The 19,565-nt window shown below is 45.9% G+C and overlaps 1 protein-coding gene across 13 annotated transcripts in view; it reads left to right on the forward strand.

Moving 5' to 3' along the window:
- Positions 1-19,565, forward strand: part of trip12 (thyroid hormone receptor interactor 12) — a 50,411-nt gene that overhangs the window by 17,781 nt on the left and 13,065 nt on the right. For 8 of the 13 annotated variants that reach the window (XM_034216065.1, XM_034216074.1, XM_034216068.1 and 5 more), the window contains 14 exons: positions 423-491; positions 577-742; positions 1,914-2,031; positions 4,112-4,268; positions 4,864-5,017; positions 9,031-9,259; positions 9,389-9,507; positions 9,875-10,082; positions 11,346-11,446; positions 15,166-15,340; positions 15,423-15,564; positions 15,922-16,113; positions 17,904-18,055; positions 18,654-18,811. In XM_034216065.1, coding sequence (XP_034071956.1) covers positions 423-491; positions 577-742; positions 1,914-2,031; positions 4,112-4,268; positions 4,864-5,017; positions 9,031-9,259; positions 9,389-9,507; positions 9,875-10,082; positions 11,346-11,446; positions 15,166-15,340; positions 15,423-15,564; positions 15,922-16,113; positions 17,904-18,055; positions 18,654-18,811 — 2,140 coding nt within the window. Of the gene's footprint in view, positions 1-422; positions 492-576; positions 743-1,913; positions 2,032-4,111; positions 4,269-4,863; positions 5,018-9,030; positions 9,260-9,388; positions 9,508-9,874; positions 10,083-11,345; positions 11,447-15,165; positions 15,341-15,422; positions 16,114-17,903; positions 18,056-18,653; positions 18,812-19,565 lie in introns of those variants that run through there. The other 5 variants (XM_034216071.1, XM_034216078.1, XM_034216072.1 and 2 more) reach the window with 4 other exon arrangements.

The following is a 19,565-nucleotide window of genomic DNA, read 5'->3' on the forward strand; positions in this document are numbered from 1 at the left end:
ATGTTAGGTTGTTTTCCCATCACAAAGACCTGCGCTGATATACTCTGGCTCAGTTTGGAGAAGTCGTATGAGGAGTAAATAATGCCACAGTTGCATAACAGAAACAGATTGTAAGTCACACAGCTGGATTTCTGTAGGCATAAAAATGGAGCTTTGCCTCAATATTTTCGTGTTTGATCATAACATCGAAACACTTGAAATAGTTTTGTAGTTAGAGCCACTGAGGTGCCGCTTTGTCGACATAGTTGACGCACACATGAGCTTGTCTGAAGAATAGAAGACGGATAATAAATGTTCTAGTTGAACACTCAGTCCATCTATTTTCCTTTAAACTTGAATCAGATTTGCATTGAAGTCATTTCTTTCAGGATAACTTATTGTAGAGATTCACTAATGGCTATATTCCTAAACATTTCTTTCAGGATAAAAAATCCGTCGAAAGCACTTGCCTCTGTTTCGCCAGACTGGTGGACAACTTTCAGCACGAGGAGGTTTGTAAGACTTGCCACACTGTTTGCTGTGTTTGTGTTGACTGCTATCGAACTCCCGACGTTCAATATTACTGTGTACGCACAGAACCTTCTGCAGGAGGTGGCGTCCCGTGACCTGCTGACCAACATCCAGCAGCTGCTGGTGGTGACGCCTCCGGTGCTCAGCTCGGGGATGTTCATCATGGTGGTGCGCATGTTCTCCCTGATGTGCTCCAACTGCCCCTGCCTGGCAGTCCAGCTTATGAAACAGAGTGAGTAACAGACACACACGCAAATGTTCAATATAGCATACAATCGTACTGTATGTTCTCACTACACAGGGTGTTGTTGTGCTCAGTTACTAGGGCTGCTCAATTAATCGTATTTTAATCGCAATTACGATTTTGGCTTTGGCTTGCATAAAAACAATATCATCGAAATAAAAAAACTTTTAAAAATAATAATTATGTGTATTTTGAAAAAAAATTCTACTTAAAGTTAAGGGTAATAAACTGTTCAAAACATACTGTTCAACATTTTTTGCAATAAATTGATGTTTTCAAAGTGAATGGATAATCGTTTTTAATAATCGTGATATCAATTATTGACCCAAATAATCGAGATTATGATTTTTGCCATAATCGAGCAGCCCGATCAGTTACTAGAGATTCTAGCCTTTTAATTGGTTTGCAGCTGGAAATTAATCATAAAGTTCAGTTAAAGGCGGGGTAGGTACTTCACTTCAGAAACACTTGTTATATTCCATGGAATGCTCTTAACATCCCGACAGCAATGAATATATTAAATGCTTTCACAATAAATACATACAAATATTTCATCTATGGAAGCCGTGGCGCTGTAAAAAGCTCGACCAATCATCTGAGCCGGCCCGGCTAAAGTAACTGGATGGCCTACCTGCCTGTCAGCCTTCCATCTGGGCACAAACTTATCTCGTGCCCTCATTGGTCATGTGCGCATTCGTGTGTGTTGGAGGAGGGGCTCTGTAAGGAAGTCTGAAGGAAGGGGCAGATTTTTTTCGGCTGCTTACTTTCAAATTCTAGCGCACTCGAACCTGGTTTCTCCATTCTTACCTACCCTACCTTTAACGTGAGCAAATGTATTCCAGGTCTCAAATCTTTCTAAATATTAGAAATGAGACGATGACCTTTCAGTCAACATTACACAGTGATAAAGGTCTTGCTATCAATGAGTAACTCGGCTAGTGTGGTCAAAGCAAATACCTGTAATTGTTATATTAATCATTCTTAAAAAGCGGTATCTTGTGTGTGTTGGTGCACATGCTGAAGCTTAGACATCCCACAGTACACGATAAAGCATTTCATACTCGTGTTAAGTCATTTGAACCATCTGGATGTATTTTAAATGTACAACAGGCTTGGTAATAACATACATGTGTTTGTTTTACCTTTTACTTCTCAACAGACATAGCAGAAACTCTGCGCTTCCTCTTGTGTGGTGCATCAAACGGCAGCTGCCAGGAGCAGATTGAACTGGTACCCCGCAGCCCCCAGGAGCTCTACGAACTGACCTCCCTCATATGGTAACATCTATTCACCTATGATCAACCTCGGGAACACAACATATTACACTTTTTGAGGAATTGGGGTCCCTAACTGGGGGGGGGGGGGTGGTCAGAGTGGTTTGATCCCCAGGCCCTGCTGTCAAAGTGTTACACTGTCCATGGGCAACATACTCGGCTCCTATATGTCCAACGGTGTCAGCTGAATTAATTGTATTATAATATGTGCCACAAATGTTAGTTCAGCTTCTCCGTGTCCTGTAAACACTAGTGCTGGGGGGAAACGATTATTTTGAAAACGATTAATCGGGCGATTATTTGATCGATTAGTCGACTAATCGAACGATTATTTTTCTGTTGTTCAATTCATAAAAAACGTAATGTAAAAAAAACGTAATGTCAAAGATTTGTTTTCACGATACTGTGTCTCAGGGGATCTTAATATTTAAGAACCTATTAATGTGTTATACCAGATTAACGGAAATAATCTCAGCTAACTGACGATACAAACCATGTTTACCAAAACAAAACACAAGTCTCATAAGAAGCATCTAAATGACCCCTGAGCGAAAAATGCTAACGGGCATTGGCACAGAACTCAAGATAAAAGTACCCTTATTACTTATCGTAGCTGCACATACAATATATCCGATTAAAGCTGAGACTCCACAGATTATGTAGGTATATAGTATCATCACTGAGTGATCCGGACTCGCGACAGGGGAAGCAAATACAGTCATCACAACACGTACCTTCACAGAGCTTCTAGGGAGATCGTCTCACCACCGTAGCTGTCAATCTGATCAAAAGACGTGTTCAATGGCATTAAAATGAGAAAAAACGCGGCTGAATCGGTTAATCCATAGGTTTTTAACGTCTATGTATAAACAAATGATTGAATTTATAATCCATAATTCCATTTTATGTAAAAAATCGGAGAGCAAATGCTAGCTGCTAATGGTAGCCACCACAGCTAGCTGCTGCTTCTGCTAGGCTATGCAGCAGTCTCAGTGAGATATAAATATATAAATATCTTTGCGTTTTGGACTAACTTTAAAATATTCCCATGCTTTTGAAGACCTAGGGCGAGATGTTTTCGTTTGGGGGCTTCGTGCGCAATCCTGTGAGGAGGAGGTGGTAGCCGTTTCAGTCAACATTGTGTTTGAAGTGCGATTGCGAACTGCTTGTTGCTTTGGGTGACCCACGTGTGTGTAGCGACGCGTCGACGCGGAAATATGTCGTCGACGATATTTTGAAGTCGACGCGTCGCTACAGCACTACATACACAGATACAAGAGTTTTGCTGCAGTACTCGATTGACAAAGATAATCATTTGAGTCAAATAGTTTAACCCTTAGATGCACGAGTGACTACACTCTTCCATAAGTGGGTCAAAAAGGACCCGTATTAGAATAATGTGTTTTTATACCATTTGTCATTTTGGTTAAGAAAAATCACTTGTATAATATTTCACTTTTTTAATTTACATTTTGAAAAAAAACGTTTTCAACATATCGATGCAAAGATCTCCGCTATTCTGAGACCCTCACAGTATTCCAGTCCCTTTTCAAAACTCATCTCTTCTCCTCTTGTCTACTCATAGCCCCCCCCATCAATCCATGCCAGTTGATCAAGTTTGATAGTCCTATACCCCCCACCCTAACCTTCCCTTATACAAATATAATGTATTATTATTATTATTATTATAATGACAGGTATCAGATCTTGCTGTGTAAAATAATCTTCATGAGGTGTCACTTGTGATGTCGTCTGTGTGTCCTACAGTGAATGTATTCCTGACAGCAACAGGTGATAATAATCAAAGGTTCCCATAGGATAGCATTTTTCACCCACTGATGGAAGCTTGGGGTAGAAATACAAAAACTACAATTTCTTAAAATGTGAATGGCATGATATCCAAAACATGTTTTTTGAGGAATTGCTGGAATATGAAATGATAAAAAAAATGTATTACAAAGATACTTCAAGAAAACCACCTCACCGGGTAAAAAAAGACCCACTTGTACATCTAAGGGTTAAAGAAAAATGATCAATCAGACAACATTGTATATCTCTCTCTAACCCCCTCCTCTCCCCGCAGTGAGCTGATGCCCTGCCTGCCCAGAGAGGGCATCTTCGCGGTGGATGTGATGCTGAAGAAGGGCAGCGCTCAGACCACAGAGGGCGCCATCTGGCAGTGGAGGGACGACCGCGGACTGTGGCATCCCTACAACCGCATCGACAGCCGAATTATTGAGGTATATATCCATCTCCCACTCTGTGTATCGCTTACACCTCAAAATGCTTGAATACATCAATAGATATCATCAATGTTGAAATTAGGGCTTTGCAATTAATCGTATTTTAATCTTAGTTACGATTTTGGCTTGCAACGATTACGAAAACATGTAATCGAAATAAAATGATTGTTATTTTTTTTTAGAATTTTTATTTATTTATTGGTTTTTGAGTTGAATTAAACTTAAAGTTCAGGGTAATCAACTGTTAAAAACATATTGGTCCCATTTTTTTATATATAAATTGATGTTTTCACAGTAAATGGATAATCGTTTTTAATAATCGTGATATCAATTATTGACTAAAATAATCGTGATTTTTGCCATAATCGCACAGCCCTAGTTGAAATATAAAAAATTTAAATAATATTAAAACTCAGTCATTTTGGACCTCTTACACACACAACAATATTGACATTTTGCATAACTTGACAACATTCAGTCTATTTACTGTGTATGAGCATTTCTCAATACATTTACTCACACACACAAATGTGGGGCTTATCGGCCTGGGATACTGATGCTGGGTGTATCTGGTGATTATCTTGCCCTGCAGACAGCACACCAGAACGGGGAGGATGAGATCAGCTTGTCAACCCTGGGCCGTGTGTACACAATTGACTTTAACTCTATGCAGCAGATCAATGAAGACACAGGAACAGCACGTGGTATCCAGAGGAAACCCAATCCTCTTGCCAACCCCAACACAGGTAATGCACATCTTTCCAGATCAGAGATGTGTGTGAAGATGACAGTGTCGTACTTAATCTTAAAATCTTTTTCTCACTCTCATAGGTTGGTTATTCATTATTCTTTAGGTGAACTTCAGCATTGTAATTTGTTTGTTATCGTGTACATCGCCACACATTTAATGAGTGCAAGTCGTTAGGCCTGTCGCGATAATTAATTTTGTTGGACGATACATTTTCCCGGAAATTATTGCGATAGACGATAATATTGTCGGGAAGGTGGCGGGCTCTCCATCTCCAGCGGCCGTGTTTGCTCCCAGCTGGGAACACGGGATGGGGTGGTTGTGTTTCAGGTGCAGTTTAAGGTTGCTCGTATTGCTAGCTTTTGTTGCTACCTTTTTAAAACAAATGTGACACACCGCCCGGCTCATTCAAGTCCGTAGGTTCGCCTCGTTGATTTGTCTTAAATCCAAAATATTCCCACACCGGAGATGGAGTTAGGTTTTGCAATCAATTCCATTTAACTTAAAATTCCCCTCGAGTAAGTCACACGTTGCTCGGCTCTATATTATTCATTTGGCTGCTGCACGCGGAGTGTCCTGCCTGACCTGGCTGTGTGTGAGCCCCGCCCCTCACAGCGCGCCTGGCTGTGTGTGAGCCCCGCCCCTCACAGCGCGCCTGGCTGTGTTGAGCCCCGCCCCTCACAGCGCGCCTGGCTGTGTTTGAGCCCCGCCCCTCACAGCGCGCCTGGCTGTGTGTGAGCCCCGCCCCTCACAGCGCGCCTGGCTGTGTTTGAGCCCCGCCCCTCACAGCGCACCTGGCTGTGTTTGAGCCCCGCCTCTCACAGCGCGCCTGGCTGTGTGTGAGCCCCGCCCCTCACAGCGCGCCTGGCTGTGTGTGAGCCCCGCCCCTCACAGCGCGCCTGGCTGTGTTTGAGCCCCGCCCCTCACAGCGCGCCTGGCTGTGTGTGAGCCCCGCCCCTCACAGCGCGCCTGGCTGTGTTTGAGCCCCCGCCCCTCACAGCGCACCTGGCTGTGTTTGAGCCCCGCCCCTCACAGCGCGCCTGGCTGTGTGTGAGCCCCGCCCCTCACAGCGCGCCTGGCTGTGTGTGAGCCCCGCCCCTCACAGCGCGCCTGGCTGTGTTTGAGCCCCGCCCCTCACAGCGCACCTGGCTGTGTTTGCGCCCCGCCCCTCACAGCGCGCCTGGCTGTGTGTGGGCCCCGCCCCTCACAGCGCGCCTGGCTGTGTGTGAGCCCCGCCCCTCACAGCGCGCCTGGCTGTGTTTGAGCCCCGCCCCTCACAGCGCGCCTGGCTGTGTTTGAGCCCCGCCCCCCACAGCGCGCCTGGCTGTGTGTGAGCCCCGCCCCTCACAGCGCGCCTGGCTGTGTTTGAGCCCCGCCCCTCACAGCGCGCCTGGCTGTGTTTGAGCCCCGCCCCTCACAGCGCGCCTGGCTGTGTGTGAGCCCCGCCCCTCACAGCGCGCCTGGCTGTGTTTGAGCCCCGCCCCTCACAGCGCACCTGGCTGTGTTTGAGCCCCGCCCCTCACAGCGCACCTGGCTGTGTTTGAGCCCCGCCCCTCACAGCGCGCCTGGCTGTGTTTGAGCCCCGCCCCTCACAGCGCGCCTGGCTGTGTTTGAGCCCCGCCCCTCACAGCGCGCCTGGCTGTGTGTGAGCCCCGCCCCTCACAGCGCGCCTGGCTGTGTGTGAGCCCCGCCCCTCACAGCGCGCCTGGCTGTGTTTGAGCCCCGCCCCTCACAGCGCGCCTGGCTGTGTTTGAGCCCCGCCCCTCACAGCGCGTCTGGCTGTGTTTAAGCCCCACCCCTCTCAGCGCGTCTGACTGTGTTTGAGCCCCGCCCCTCACAGCACGCCTGGCTGTGTTTGAGCCCCGCCTCTCACAGCGCGCCTGGCTGTGTGTGAGCCCCGCCCCTCACAGCGCGCCTGGCTGTGTGTGAGCCCCGCCCCTCACAGCGCGCCTGGCTGTGTGTGAGCCCCGCCCCTCACAGCGCGCCTGGCTGTGTTTGAGCCCCTCACAGGCGCGCCTGGCTGTGTGTGAGCCCCGCCCCTCACAGCGCGCCTGGCTGTGTGTGAGCCCCCGCCCCTCACAGCGCGCCTGGCTGTGTTTGAGCCCCGCCCCTCACAGCGCGCCTGGCTGTGTGTGAGCCCCGCCCCTCACAGCGCGTCTGGCTGTGTTTGAGCCCCGCCCCTCACAGCGCGCCTGGCTGTGTTTGAGCCCCGCCCCTCACAGCGCGCCGGCTGTGTGTGAGCCCCGCCCCTCACAGCGCGCCTGGCTGTGTGTGAGCCCCGCCCATCACAGCGCGCCTGGCTGTGTGTGAGCACCTCACAGCGCGCCTGGCTGTGTGTGAGCACCTCACAGAGCGCCTGGCTGTGTGTGAGCCCCGCCCCTCACAGAGCGCCTGGCTGTGTGTGAGCCCCGCCCCTCACAGCGCGCCTGGCTGTGTGTGAGCCCCGCCCCTCACAGCGCGCCTGGCTGTGTGTGAGCCCCGCCCCCTCACAGCGCGCCTGGCTGTGTTTGAGCCCCGCCCCTCACAGCGCGCCTGGCTGTGTGTGAAGCCCCGCCCCTCACAGCACGCCTGGCTGTGTTTGAGCCCCGCCTCTCACAGCGCGCCTGGCTGTGTGTGAGCCCCGCCCCCTCACAGCGCGCCTGGCTGTGTGTGAGCCCCGCCCCTCACAGCGCGCCTGGCTGTGTTTGAGCCCCGCCCCTCACAGCGCGCCTGGCTGTGTTTGAGCCCCGCCCCTCACAGCACGCCTGGCTGTGTTTGAGCCCCGCCTCTCACAGCGCGCCTGGCTGTGTGTGAGCCCCGCCCCTCACAGCGCGCCTGGCTGTGTGTGAGCCCCGCCCCTCACAGCGCGCCTGGCTGTGTTTGAGCCCCGCCCCTCACAGCGCGCCTGGCTGTGTGTGAGCCCCGCCCCTCACAGCGCGCCTGGCTGTGTGTGAGCCCCGCCCCTCACAGCGCGCCTGGCTGTGTTTGAGCCCCGCCCCTCACAGCGCGCCTGGCTGTGTTTGAGCCCCAAACAAACACGCATGTAAACGACAATTTTTTTAGACCTCTGAAAAGTTATTGAGTTAATTTTTATTTATCGTACGATAAGTCAATTAATTGCTTATCGCGACAGGCCTACAAGTCGTTGCACTTTCCTCGCATTCTTGCAAGTCCCTTCATTAAGGGAGAGATTACACCTGATTAATCTGAGACGGAGCAGCAAGCTGCAGTCTGTCTGTTGAAGTGTTTTTTTTCCAATTGTGTGCATGTGTGTTAACCTCATGTGTGTTAACCTCATGTGTGTTAACCTCATGTGTGTTAACCTCATGTGTGTTAACCTCATGTGTGTCACCCCGGGATTCCACCGGCTCCGTCTGCGCTGCGTTACAGCTGCGCCATGGTTTTGTTCCGACCTCCTACAGCGTCAAACCCCACCGGGCGCATTTCAGAAGGGGAGCGTCTTGCCTGCAGGCTCGCAGTTTTTGTAGATTTGGGCATATTTCCTGGACAGGCTACTTTTGTGCAGACAAAGTTAATAATAATTGTAATATTCCAGTTATAAACGACATGAATGAAAGATGTGTTGCTGTATTTTAGTGGTTAAAAAATGCATTCATCATCATAATTATTCTATATATAATTTACACAGTGCCTGTAAACCGGAGGAGAACGCTGGCATTCCTCCTCCTACTTGAAAGACTACGGAGGGATAGGGTCTGCAAAATGAGTTTATTTTGGGGATTGACTGGATGCTCTGACCGGTCCACTTCCTGCCCGGCGCTATGCAACGCGTCGAAAATAAACCAGCCGCCTATTTTTAGTGGAGCCCAGCGCCGAGACGCTTCTAGCCGTAACGCGGCGTGTCTGGTGGAATAGCACCCACTGACTAGAGTGGCTGTGAACGCCGCGGCCGTAACGCGGCGCAGACGGACCCGGTGGAATCTAGGGGTAACGCAGCTTCTCCATCCCGATTCTGTGTTGTGACACCGTGATTTAGAGAATAATTCTGATCTGTTTGCTGTCCGTCTGCAGGGGGTCACCAGGAGGTTCGTCGAGAGGATGCACGAGCCCAGTTGATGAAGGATGACCCCGAGCTGGCAAAGTGCTTTATCAAAACTCTGTTCGGGGTCCTGTACGAGGTGTACAGCTCGTCAGCCGGCCCTGCTGTCAGACACAAGTGCCTTAGAGCCATCCTCAGGATCATCTTCTTTGCTGATGCAGAGCTGCTGAAGGATGTGCTGAGGAACCACTCTGTGTCCAGGTAACAACAGCTTCAAGCTATTATTAACTTTACAAAGAGGATCTGACGCAAGATGAAGACACAAAGGAAAACAAGTAAGTCTTTAAATTGAAAATAAATGGACTTATTCTTGTTTTCTTTTGTCTCCAGTCACATCGCCTCCATGCTGTCCAGCCAGGACTTGAAGATTGTAGTGGGGTCTCTGCAGATGGCTGAGATCCTCATGCAGAAGCTGCCTGATGTCTTCAGTGTTTATTTCAGGAGAGAAGGTAGTGTATAACCCCATGGAGCCACCTTGTCTTGAAACCCTGTTAGCTTTCAGAAACCTCATTGTTTAAAGCTGAATTTTTCCACTTGCAAATCGTTGTCATTTTGGATCACCCCGAAAATAGAGCGCGGTACTTATTTGTTCATCTAGACATCTCATTCCACAGAGGACACATTAATGTCTCCCCTATCAAAAGCTTACCAAGTTCTCCTGCTGTTAGTTAACATGTTTAGGTTTGTAAATGGTGTTGCTGCAAGTGTTTTCCTTTCCAGTGCGTTTCCAAATGTTTTTCTTAGCCCGTTCCAATATGCTATTTCTTTAAAAGCTTGAGACCATTTTTACATTTGTCTCTCTGCTTCCTCCTCCAGGTGTGATGCACCAGGTGAAGAACCTGTCCGAGTCTGAGAGCTTTCTAGTCACTAGCCCCCCAAAGGCTTGCCCCAGTGGTACTGCCAGTTTGTGCACGACCACCATCAGCACTGCATCCACTACATCTGCTAACAATGCAACTCCTGACCTGGGCTCGCCCAGCTTCCAGCACAGCATGGACGACTCCCTGGACCTCAGCCCACAGGGGTGAGTGTGTGAGCATGTGTGGCTTTACTTTACCCGTCCACAGACACAAGAAATGTTTCTAACACCGATCCAGTGTTAATCAAATCAAAGTTTATTTATAAAGCACATTTAAAAGCGATCTTTGGTCAGGCCAAAGTGCTGTACATGTAATAAATACTACAATCACAATAAAAGACAATAAATTACAACAGATGTATAAAAACACAGGGAAAAGTCAGGAGTCGTGCTCCGCTCTGACTAAAAGGCCAGGGAGAAGAAGTGGACACTCCTAATAAACACAAATTACATCTGCATCCTCCTCGCGTCACCAACAGTTTGTGTCGCTAATAGAGTGCCACAGTGACGCGGAAGCAAAACCCGGAAGTAAGTTAGCATTTTAGCACTTCCGGTTCCTTCGACAAAAAAGCAATGGGATCTCTCCGTAGGATTTAGGAAAATAGCTGGAACTAAGGTCTGTGGTTGAGACACATTTAAGAGACGGATCACGTTTTGTTCTACGACATTAAATCCATCAGCAGTGACCCCACTGGTGATTTCTGAAGAGTTGACGTGTCTGAAAAACGATGGTTGTTACCAAGTGGCTGAACAGGACTTCAGAAGTTGTACGTCATTACACCGAACACGTAAACACTCCTCTAAGTGTGTTTGCCCTGTTCTGCTTGAAAGCAAGTCCCTGCCTCCTGCAAAGTGTTCAAACAAAAGCTTCAACTCGTTCCATTTAGAATCTGTCGTTTTGAATATGGATCTTAAGTTGGCGTGACGTTGAAGCAGCGACCCTGCTGTAGTTCCTTTATAGCATAACGTTAGCATTTTGCTTCTGGCGACTAGATTTATGATTATATAATGATAAAAGTAGGGTAGACATGTGGAGATTATCCGGCTGAACAAAACGTGATCCGTCTCTTAAATGTGTTTCAACCACAGACCTGATTTCCAGCTACTTTCCAAAACCCTATGGAGAAATTGCTTTGCGTTTTTGCGAAGGAACCGGAAGGAGTTTACTTCCTGGTTTTAGGACGCGTCACTGTACCACTCTATAACTAGCTCTGTAATTACCTCTGAATCGCAGTAGAGACCTCATTACAATATAGCAGAGTCAACACAAATGAATCGTCAGTCCCTGAAACGGATAAGAATGTTAACTGATGTGTGTTTGTCAAATGTTTTTGTTTATTTTATGGAAGGGCAACGAGTTGTTTTTGTTACTATCATGCTCTTTGTTCCCCAAGAGCATGATAGTAATTATGTTCTTTCTCCTTCTAGGCGGTTAAGTGACGTCCTGAAGAGGAAACGGCTACCCAAAAGAGGACCTAGAAGACCTAAATACTCTCCCCCAAGAGACGATGATAAAGTAGACAATCAGGGTGAGTTCAAGTGCTGCTGCTCTCCCTGTTTGAGTGTCTGATGTTTCAAAGATCCCCTCTAAAAAAGACCTTTCGAGACGTGACGTTCAGTTATATCAGTTTTTTACTGACCTAAGTTGTTCAATGTTGGATTGACAGCAGATTAAATTGCTGTTCAGTACAGGGTTTCCCACACATAGATTATACTTGGGCGGGCCGCCCAGGTATATTAACGGCCGCCCAAGTATATTTCGCGACCCATTTAGTTTTTTTTTTTTTTTTTAATAATTTTTTTTTTTATATATATTTTTTGTATTCGTCCGTGACCACGACGCCATCTGCGATCGATTAACTTGTAGACAATGATCCCTCGCTCCCTTGCTCTGATCTCGCCTCCTTCTGGCCTGTTAAGTGGCCTGCCTCACACAGGGTGACTGGCTGTCCACATGATGTGGCCTGCCAACATGGCCACTGTCATACAGATCACAAATCAAAGCCATTGATTGGTCTCTGTGTGTCATTCAAGCTCGGGATAACCTCAGCTCAGGTGAGGTAAAGGACTCTCTGAGTGTTTAGATAGTTAACTTAGTCTAAGTTCTCAGTGGGTCTCAAACAGTGTGGTCACCATTTATGTAAACGCATATTTCCATTTGAGAGGGTAGTGATTGGTCTAATGGATAGTGAGGTGGGCTGAAGATCGGAAGGCTGTGAGTTCAAATCCCGCCAGGAACACCACCACTAGTGTGCCCTTGAGTAAGGCACTTAGCCCTTAGTTACTCCAGGGAGAATGTCCCTGTAATCGGTCATTATAAGTCGCTTTGGATAAAAGCGTCAGCTAAATGAAATGTAATGTGATTAGTAAAATATGCATGAATAAATAAATAAAAAGTTAACTAGGTGAAAAAAGGTAAGATACACTTTTAAAACTTGTTGAGAGAAAACTAGTCTTTGCTGCTGCCTCAAAGAGGAGCAGGGGGAGAGGATGGAGAGGAGGGAGAGGGGGGAGAGGAGGGAGACAGGAGAGGCTGATTCAGGAGCACAGACACACTCACAACTATAAATGAACCAAAACTAAATTAATAAACAAGTTTCAGTGTTTTTTTCATATTGGAAATGGTATGTTATTGGTTATGGCCTTGATTTTATGATTATTGAAATGTATACAGTTCTGTTAAATATAGGTGTTCCCATAGATCTAGTCTCTTTATTTCCCCCTCAAAATGCACCAGATTGATGCTTTTAACTCCAACATAAAAAATAAAATCTTACCGGGGGGGCATGCCCCTGGACCCCCCTAGAGGATTTGAGGTCGACCCCCACTAAAAATCACATGGATAGGTTCCTAAATACATTAATAAATACATTAATTTTTTTAAATAGTAACCCATTTCCATATGGTCATGTGTGGGTAGTAGATTTAAACTATAGGGCTATCATTATGGGCCCTGCCTGTACCTGTTCGCTCTGCCATCGCGTGAAGGGTCTGCTAACAAGCGACCAACAGAAAGGTTAATGTTGTTGCACGTCACCTCAACCCCCCCCCGCTACCACCACCCCCCAAAGTATATTTCAGATCTGTGGGAAACACTGGCAGTTAATGGACCAGCACCAGAGGCATTCCCATACACACAGGCGTTGGAGCTGTTCTTCATGAAATCCCAGAAGGATGAAGTGCTCTGACAAACAGTGCCATCTTTGCGCAAAATTATTATACAGGAATGAAAAGTCAATAAATAAACATGTTGTTAAAACTTTTTTTTTTTTCGCGCACCCCCCCCCCCCTTGCCACCACCCGCCCATGTATATTTCATATCTGTGGGAAACACTGCAGTAATTAAAAGCTTTTTGATGTTTCTTGAATAGGGATGGGTATTAAGATGTTCACCGTTCTACAGGGGGTCCGCGGGGTCTTAAAAAGTATTAAAAGTTGATAAATCAATTTAGCGAAAATTTTAAAAAGTATTAAACGGCATTTTCCAAGGTGTTACATTTTGTAGTTTGTTTTCAATAAGTATATAAATTGTCCAACGAGGTTGTATTCTACAGTGTGCCTGAATGTAATCATTGCGTAGGTGTGTAGTGTGATTCTGTGTAGTTTATTGATGGCATCCCGTTGGGTTTGACGTCATCTGAACAGGACATCGCGCGCTCACTGCTTGATAGCGCGTGAAGGTCCGTTTACGCCGGTTGCTAAGCAACATCGTTATAGGGAAATGCAAGTTTGCGTCCAAATGGTTGGAAGATAAGGAGGAAGGACAATCAATACTGTCTATAGTAAATGTGTGAGGTAAAGTGTCGCCAATGTAACCGGTTAAAACTCAAAGTGGCGATGAGGTCTTAAAATGTATGGAGAGGGTCTTAAAAAAGGTCTTAAAAGGTATTACATTTGACTTCAGGATTCCTGCCCTGTTCTACTACTCCTACCGGTACTGTTTATCGATCCAGTACTTTAGTGGTATTCTTAACGGTTATTTTTGTAAAAAAAAATTAAGGAAATATTTCAAATTTTAGAAATGGACACCTATGTAGCAATTATAAATCTGAAATCTATTTTCCTAATTCTCCAGTACACATAGCTTACCTGATAACATCAGAGCTTATCGATACCACGGTCTTTAAAAATGTAGCCCCGACGCCCGTTTCAAACCGGGTTGCGCTACCCATCCCTACTATTGGAGTACAGTGAATCATCATAGGGCTGTGCGATTATGGCAAAAATCATAATCACGATTATTTCTGGTCAATATTGATATCACGATTATTCAATACGATTATTCATTGACTTTGAAAACATCCATTTATTGAACATAAAAACGAATTAAAATAATAATTTGAACAGTATGTTTTTAACAGTTGAATACCCTGAACTTTATAACCTAACCCTAACTGAAAAACCAATACAAAAATACAATTATACATTTATAACTACATTTAAATAAATAATATCAAAATAATAAATACCAATAAAGAAGATAAACAAATATTTTGGAGCGCACTTCCATAACCTACTAAACATATATAAATATGATAACTAATGTCACTCACAACCTGTAATGTTTAATTATACTGCTACACGCCAGTGGCGGACTGGCCATCGGGGCGTCCGGTACAGAAGTGGGCCGGTTCCCCCCCTGTTGACAATTTACTTACGGTACCAAGGTGGGCCGGTCGGATAACTCACTAGTCGTCGTTGTCCCCTTGACAATGTACTAGCGGTATCTAATTATTTTTTACTTGCGGTACCGAGGTGGGCCGGTCGGATAAGTCACTAGCACCCCCCCCGTTGACAATTTCCTAGCGGTACAGAAGTGGGCCGGTCGAGAGTCCCAGGCTGATTTCTTGTCCCAATCCGCCCCTGCTCTTATTTGGGTAACCCCTTATCCGGAAGCCGGAAGTAGCGAGCTAAGAGGCTCCAGCTTGAGTTAGTAAAAGTTGACTGTACGCTAGAGACGAAGAATAAAGACACGGCAATTAAAGCTTCCCTTGTAACGTGTTTATATCGATTTATTAAACAGACCTGCAAGTCACAACCCAACCTGGCGGAGAGGGCTTTTAGGGAGGGGCGACAGCGCGGGCAGGATGTATAACGCAAGGCAAATTGAGAGCATCATCGCGAAAGGGAATGCAGCAAAATAACCGTCGAGATTAAAATACGATTAATTGCACAGCCCTGAATCATCATGATTTGAAATGGCATTTTGTGGTGTTTCTCAACCTCTGTAATCTCCCTTCCTTTACAGCCAAGAGCCCCACCAGTACTCAGTCCCCCAAATCCTCCTTCTTGGCCAGTCTTAACCCAAAGACCTGGGGCAAGCTGGGAGCCCAGACCAACAACGCCAACTCAGAGCCGTCGCGCACAGCGGGGGTCAGCGGGCTGGCGAGGGCTCCGCCCAAGGACTCAATTTCAAATAACAGGTACGATGAGTCAACGAGGAAGGTTTTATCCAAACTGTGATTGATCACCTTAAGTAATTGAGATTTTTGTATCTGTTTGCAGAGACAAAATAAAAGCCTGGATCAAAGAAACGGCCAGTAAGTTTGTGGAGCGCTACTTCAGCTCTGAAAATGTGGATGGCAGCAACCCTGCACTGAATGTACTCCAGAGACTTTGCACAGCCACGGAGCAGCTCAACCTGCAGGTAACGCCTCACATGATTCAACTGCAAACATTAATCAACTTAAAGTCCATATGTATTGCTGTTTTTGTGGAGATTGCTAAGGGCACAATGTCCTATCGGCATAGCCCTCTGTCTGTATTTTCTCTTGTCTTCTCATTCTGCTGTGTTCGTGACGTTTCTGGGGCTAAAGCTCTATAAAAACGTAGCAACCAGATCGTAAACACGCAAGAGGAAGCTACGAGAATGGCAGACGCAGAGCTGAAAAAAACGCAAATATATCACAGCGCTTGTGATGAATAGAGAAATACAGATACTGAATTTGTATTTAATTGACGCCAGCATTAAAACATCTTTCTAATGATGTGTTTTCTGTACCAGGTGGACGGTGGCATCGAGTGCCTGGTGGAGATCTCCAGTATTGTATCAGAGTCCGACGTGTCGTCCTTTGAGATCCAGCACAGCGGGCTGGTGAAGCAGCTGCTCGTCTACCTGACCTCCAGCAGCGACAGGGAGCTGCTCAGCCGCGACGTCCGGCTCAAGAGGTTCCTCCACGTGTTCGCTGGCTGTCCGGTGAGAGACCTGAACACGCTCTATAGAGTACTGCTATTTCTGTAGGGCGACCCTGAAGTTAGCAATTCCATGGATTTTGAAAACTTCTGAAAATAAGCTCTGTGGCAAACAAGTGTTGTGATACTGTTTTGTCCAGCAGAAACATCTCCACATATGAACATAGGGATGGGGCGGCGTGTGGCGCAGTGGGTGGTGCGTAGGTGTTCGGTTCAGGGGGTCACAGGTTCAAACCCCACTGCAGTCAGCATGTTGTTGTGTCCCTGAGACACTTCACCCCAAATTGCTCCTGTGGGGGTTGCCCACAGTATTGAGTATGTTAGTCGCTTTGGATAAAAGCGTCTAACAAGTAATAATAATGTAATATTGTTAAGGATTTAACGGTACTACTACTACTTTTATCGATACCGCTTATCGATCCGGTCTTTTAACGGTACTTTAAAAAAAAAAAAGGTGAACAAAACTAACATTGCTTTTTATTTAAATTAAATGCATAATATTTCACATCAAAAGAAACGACAATGTTTTAACAAATCGTATTAAATAATCTGATGACAGAATTGTAAACAGAATAGCTGAAACTTTAACTAAATAACTCAGTTTCCTCTAATCATTAACCCATGTTTGTATAATGTAGTTAACTCTGTGTGTTGCTGCTAGCATACATAACACCTGACGTGGAAACGTTCCTCGTGGATGGAGCTACAGAGCTGCTAGAAAGACAGTGGAACCCGGTGCATTCCTCCGTCTGAATGTGGTGCACTTTTGATAAATGTTTAGACACACTGCTCGTGTTACCGCCCTCACATGCTAAACTCTTATTGCACTTTTGGCAACGAGCATTCTCCACATCGAGACGGGTAAAGTTTAACCACTTTGGAGCGCGTTCTCTCCGCTGTGTGTGTGTGTGTGTGTGTGTGTGTGTGTGTGTGTGTGTGTGTGTGTGTGTGTGTGTGTGTGTGTGTGTGTGTGTGTGTGTGTGTGTGTGTGTGTGTGTGTGTGTGTGTGTGTGTGTGTGTGTGTGTGTGTGTGTGTGTGTGTGTGTGTGTGTGTGTGTGTGTGTGTGTGTGTGTGTGTGTGTGTGTGTGTGTGGCCCCGCCCCCTCGCACACAGAAGGGGGAGAGAGATCTCTCGTCTGGATTGGAAAGATCAAAAATAATCATAGACACATTTGTTTGTCTTTTTGCGTATTAGAAACGGAGTTGGCGAAACTAAAACTGCAATATAATGTTTGTGTAGCAATAATACATATGAGATATATTTTACACGTCTCCAGTACCGATAAAAAGACCGATAACGTCGGAGCTTAACGGTACCACGGTCTTTAATAATTGAGCCCCGGGGCCCGTTTAATACCGGGGCTCGGTACCCATCCCTACATGAACACCACTTTCATAACAGTTGAACAAATTAACGTTGGGCTATAAAGGAACTACATTTGTGTCGCCACCGCCAAGCTACAAGCAGCTTATCCTATCCAGTCGTCTTATTTAGACACTTGTTAGAAATCGCCCTTTTTACCTCGTAAAAAATTCATACCTTTACCAGTGGGGTATTTACTGAAGGATTTAATGTAATAGAACACAATTTATAAACGTCTATAGCTTGTGTTAACCACAGACCTTGTTTCAGGCATCTAACCAAAAACACATTTAAAACTGTTGACATCCGAAAGTGATAACATTCCGACTGATTTAGAACTCATTCCCGCACCACTCTTATCCCCATCATTGGTCATCTCAATATTCAGAATTGTGTTGTAATATTTCCCCCCCTTTTTGTTTGGTTTGTAGGTTCCAGGCATGGAGCTGGCAGGTCGTCTGGACCCGACAGAGAACGCTCCTTACCTGGCACTGGTGCACAAAATGAACAGCTGCCTGAGCCAAATGGAGCAGTTTCCTGTCAAAGTGCATGATTTCCCCAGTGGCAACGGCAATGGCAGCAGGTGTGCAGATTTGTTACCTACGTTTTTAAATAACTTTATTGTCTGTTGGGGAAAGTTCTGAAGTGGAGTCAGGACTCAGAGAGACACGATGGAGAGCTGGAGCTTTGATGGCAAACACTGACGGTTTATTTGGAGCTTCGTCCGGAGAATTCATAAGACATGTCACGAGCCACGAGTTGACCACACGGTTGAGATGCCACAATCAATTCTGAAGAGCCCTCCTGTAGCTCCAGGGTTTACCGAGTTCAGAGTGTAATAATCAACATTAACAGCTGAGGGACACTGAATCACATTTGTTGTCTCTTATGGCTCGGGGTCCTCTACACCCCGAGAAGGATGTGTTCCAGGTGTCCCACAACAAGAACTATCTCTGACCGAGAGTTGCCCGGTCACAAACTGGCAACATCAACAACTTGCTTGGGCAGCGCCTCCTTAAGGGAGATAACGGCTGCTCAAGGTTGGTCAGCTGCGTCAGAGGGCGAAGCAGGACATGCAGGGCACATTATTCCCCAACATTGTCAAACACTTATTTTCAGTTATTAAACAGTATATTTGATTTATATTTTGTTAACGTGTTTTTTTGAATGTGTCTCTACAGGGGCTCTCAGGCGCTGAAGTTCTTCAACACACATCAGCTGAAGTGCCAGCTGCAGAGACACCCAGACTGCACTAATGTGAAGCAGTGGAAGGGCGGCCCAGTGAAGATAGACCCCCTGGCCCTGGTGCAGGCCATCGAGAGATATCTGGTAGTCAGAGGTGAGGGACTGTTCTGTGTGCCTGCTTTAATACAGAATGAGCAGCTCCTATAAACAGGGAGTTACTTAAGTAAGGGATAAAGTGTAATTACACCTAACGACTTGACTCCCAATATGAATTGAAATTATTTTATTGTCTTAACCCTTAGATGCATAAGTGGGTCTTTTTTGACCCGGTGAGGTGGTTTTCTTGAAGTATCTTTGTAATTACATTATTTTTTATCATTTCATATTCCAGCTATTCCTCAAAAAACATGTTTTGGATATCACGCCATTTTAAATTTACATTTTAAGAAATTGTAGTTTTTGTATTTCTACCCCAAGCTTCCATAAGTGGGTCAAAAATGACCCGCATGCATTTTCTATGGGATCCTTTGATTCTTCTCACCTGTGGCTGTCAGGAATACATTCACTGTGGACCACAGACATCACAAGTGACACCTCTCAGGAAGATTATTTTACACAGCAAGATCTGATACCTGTCAGTATAATAATAATACATTATATTTTTTCAAACATGGCATAAAAACTAGGGCCGGGACTCGATTAAAAAAATGTATCTAATTAATTAGAGGCTTTGTAATTAATTAATCGAAATTAATCGCATTTTTAATCACATATACATATTTGACCTAAGAATAGTGAGAAGCAATTTTTTTCACATGGATTTTAGTATACCATTAGGCGCATTCACACCGCAGTACTTTTCCCACAAAGGTTCATGAGAACTTAGTTCATGAGAACTCTTTGAACCT

Source organism: Gymnodraco acuticeps, unplaced genomic scaffold, assembly GCF_902827175.1.
Source record: "Gymnodraco acuticeps unplaced genomic scaffold, fGymAcu1.1, whole genome shotgun sequence".
In the NCBI taxonomy this organism is placed as follows: domain Eukaryota; kingdom Metazoa; phylum Chordata; class Actinopteri; order Perciformes; family Bathydraconidae; genus Gymnodraco; species Gymnodraco acuticeps.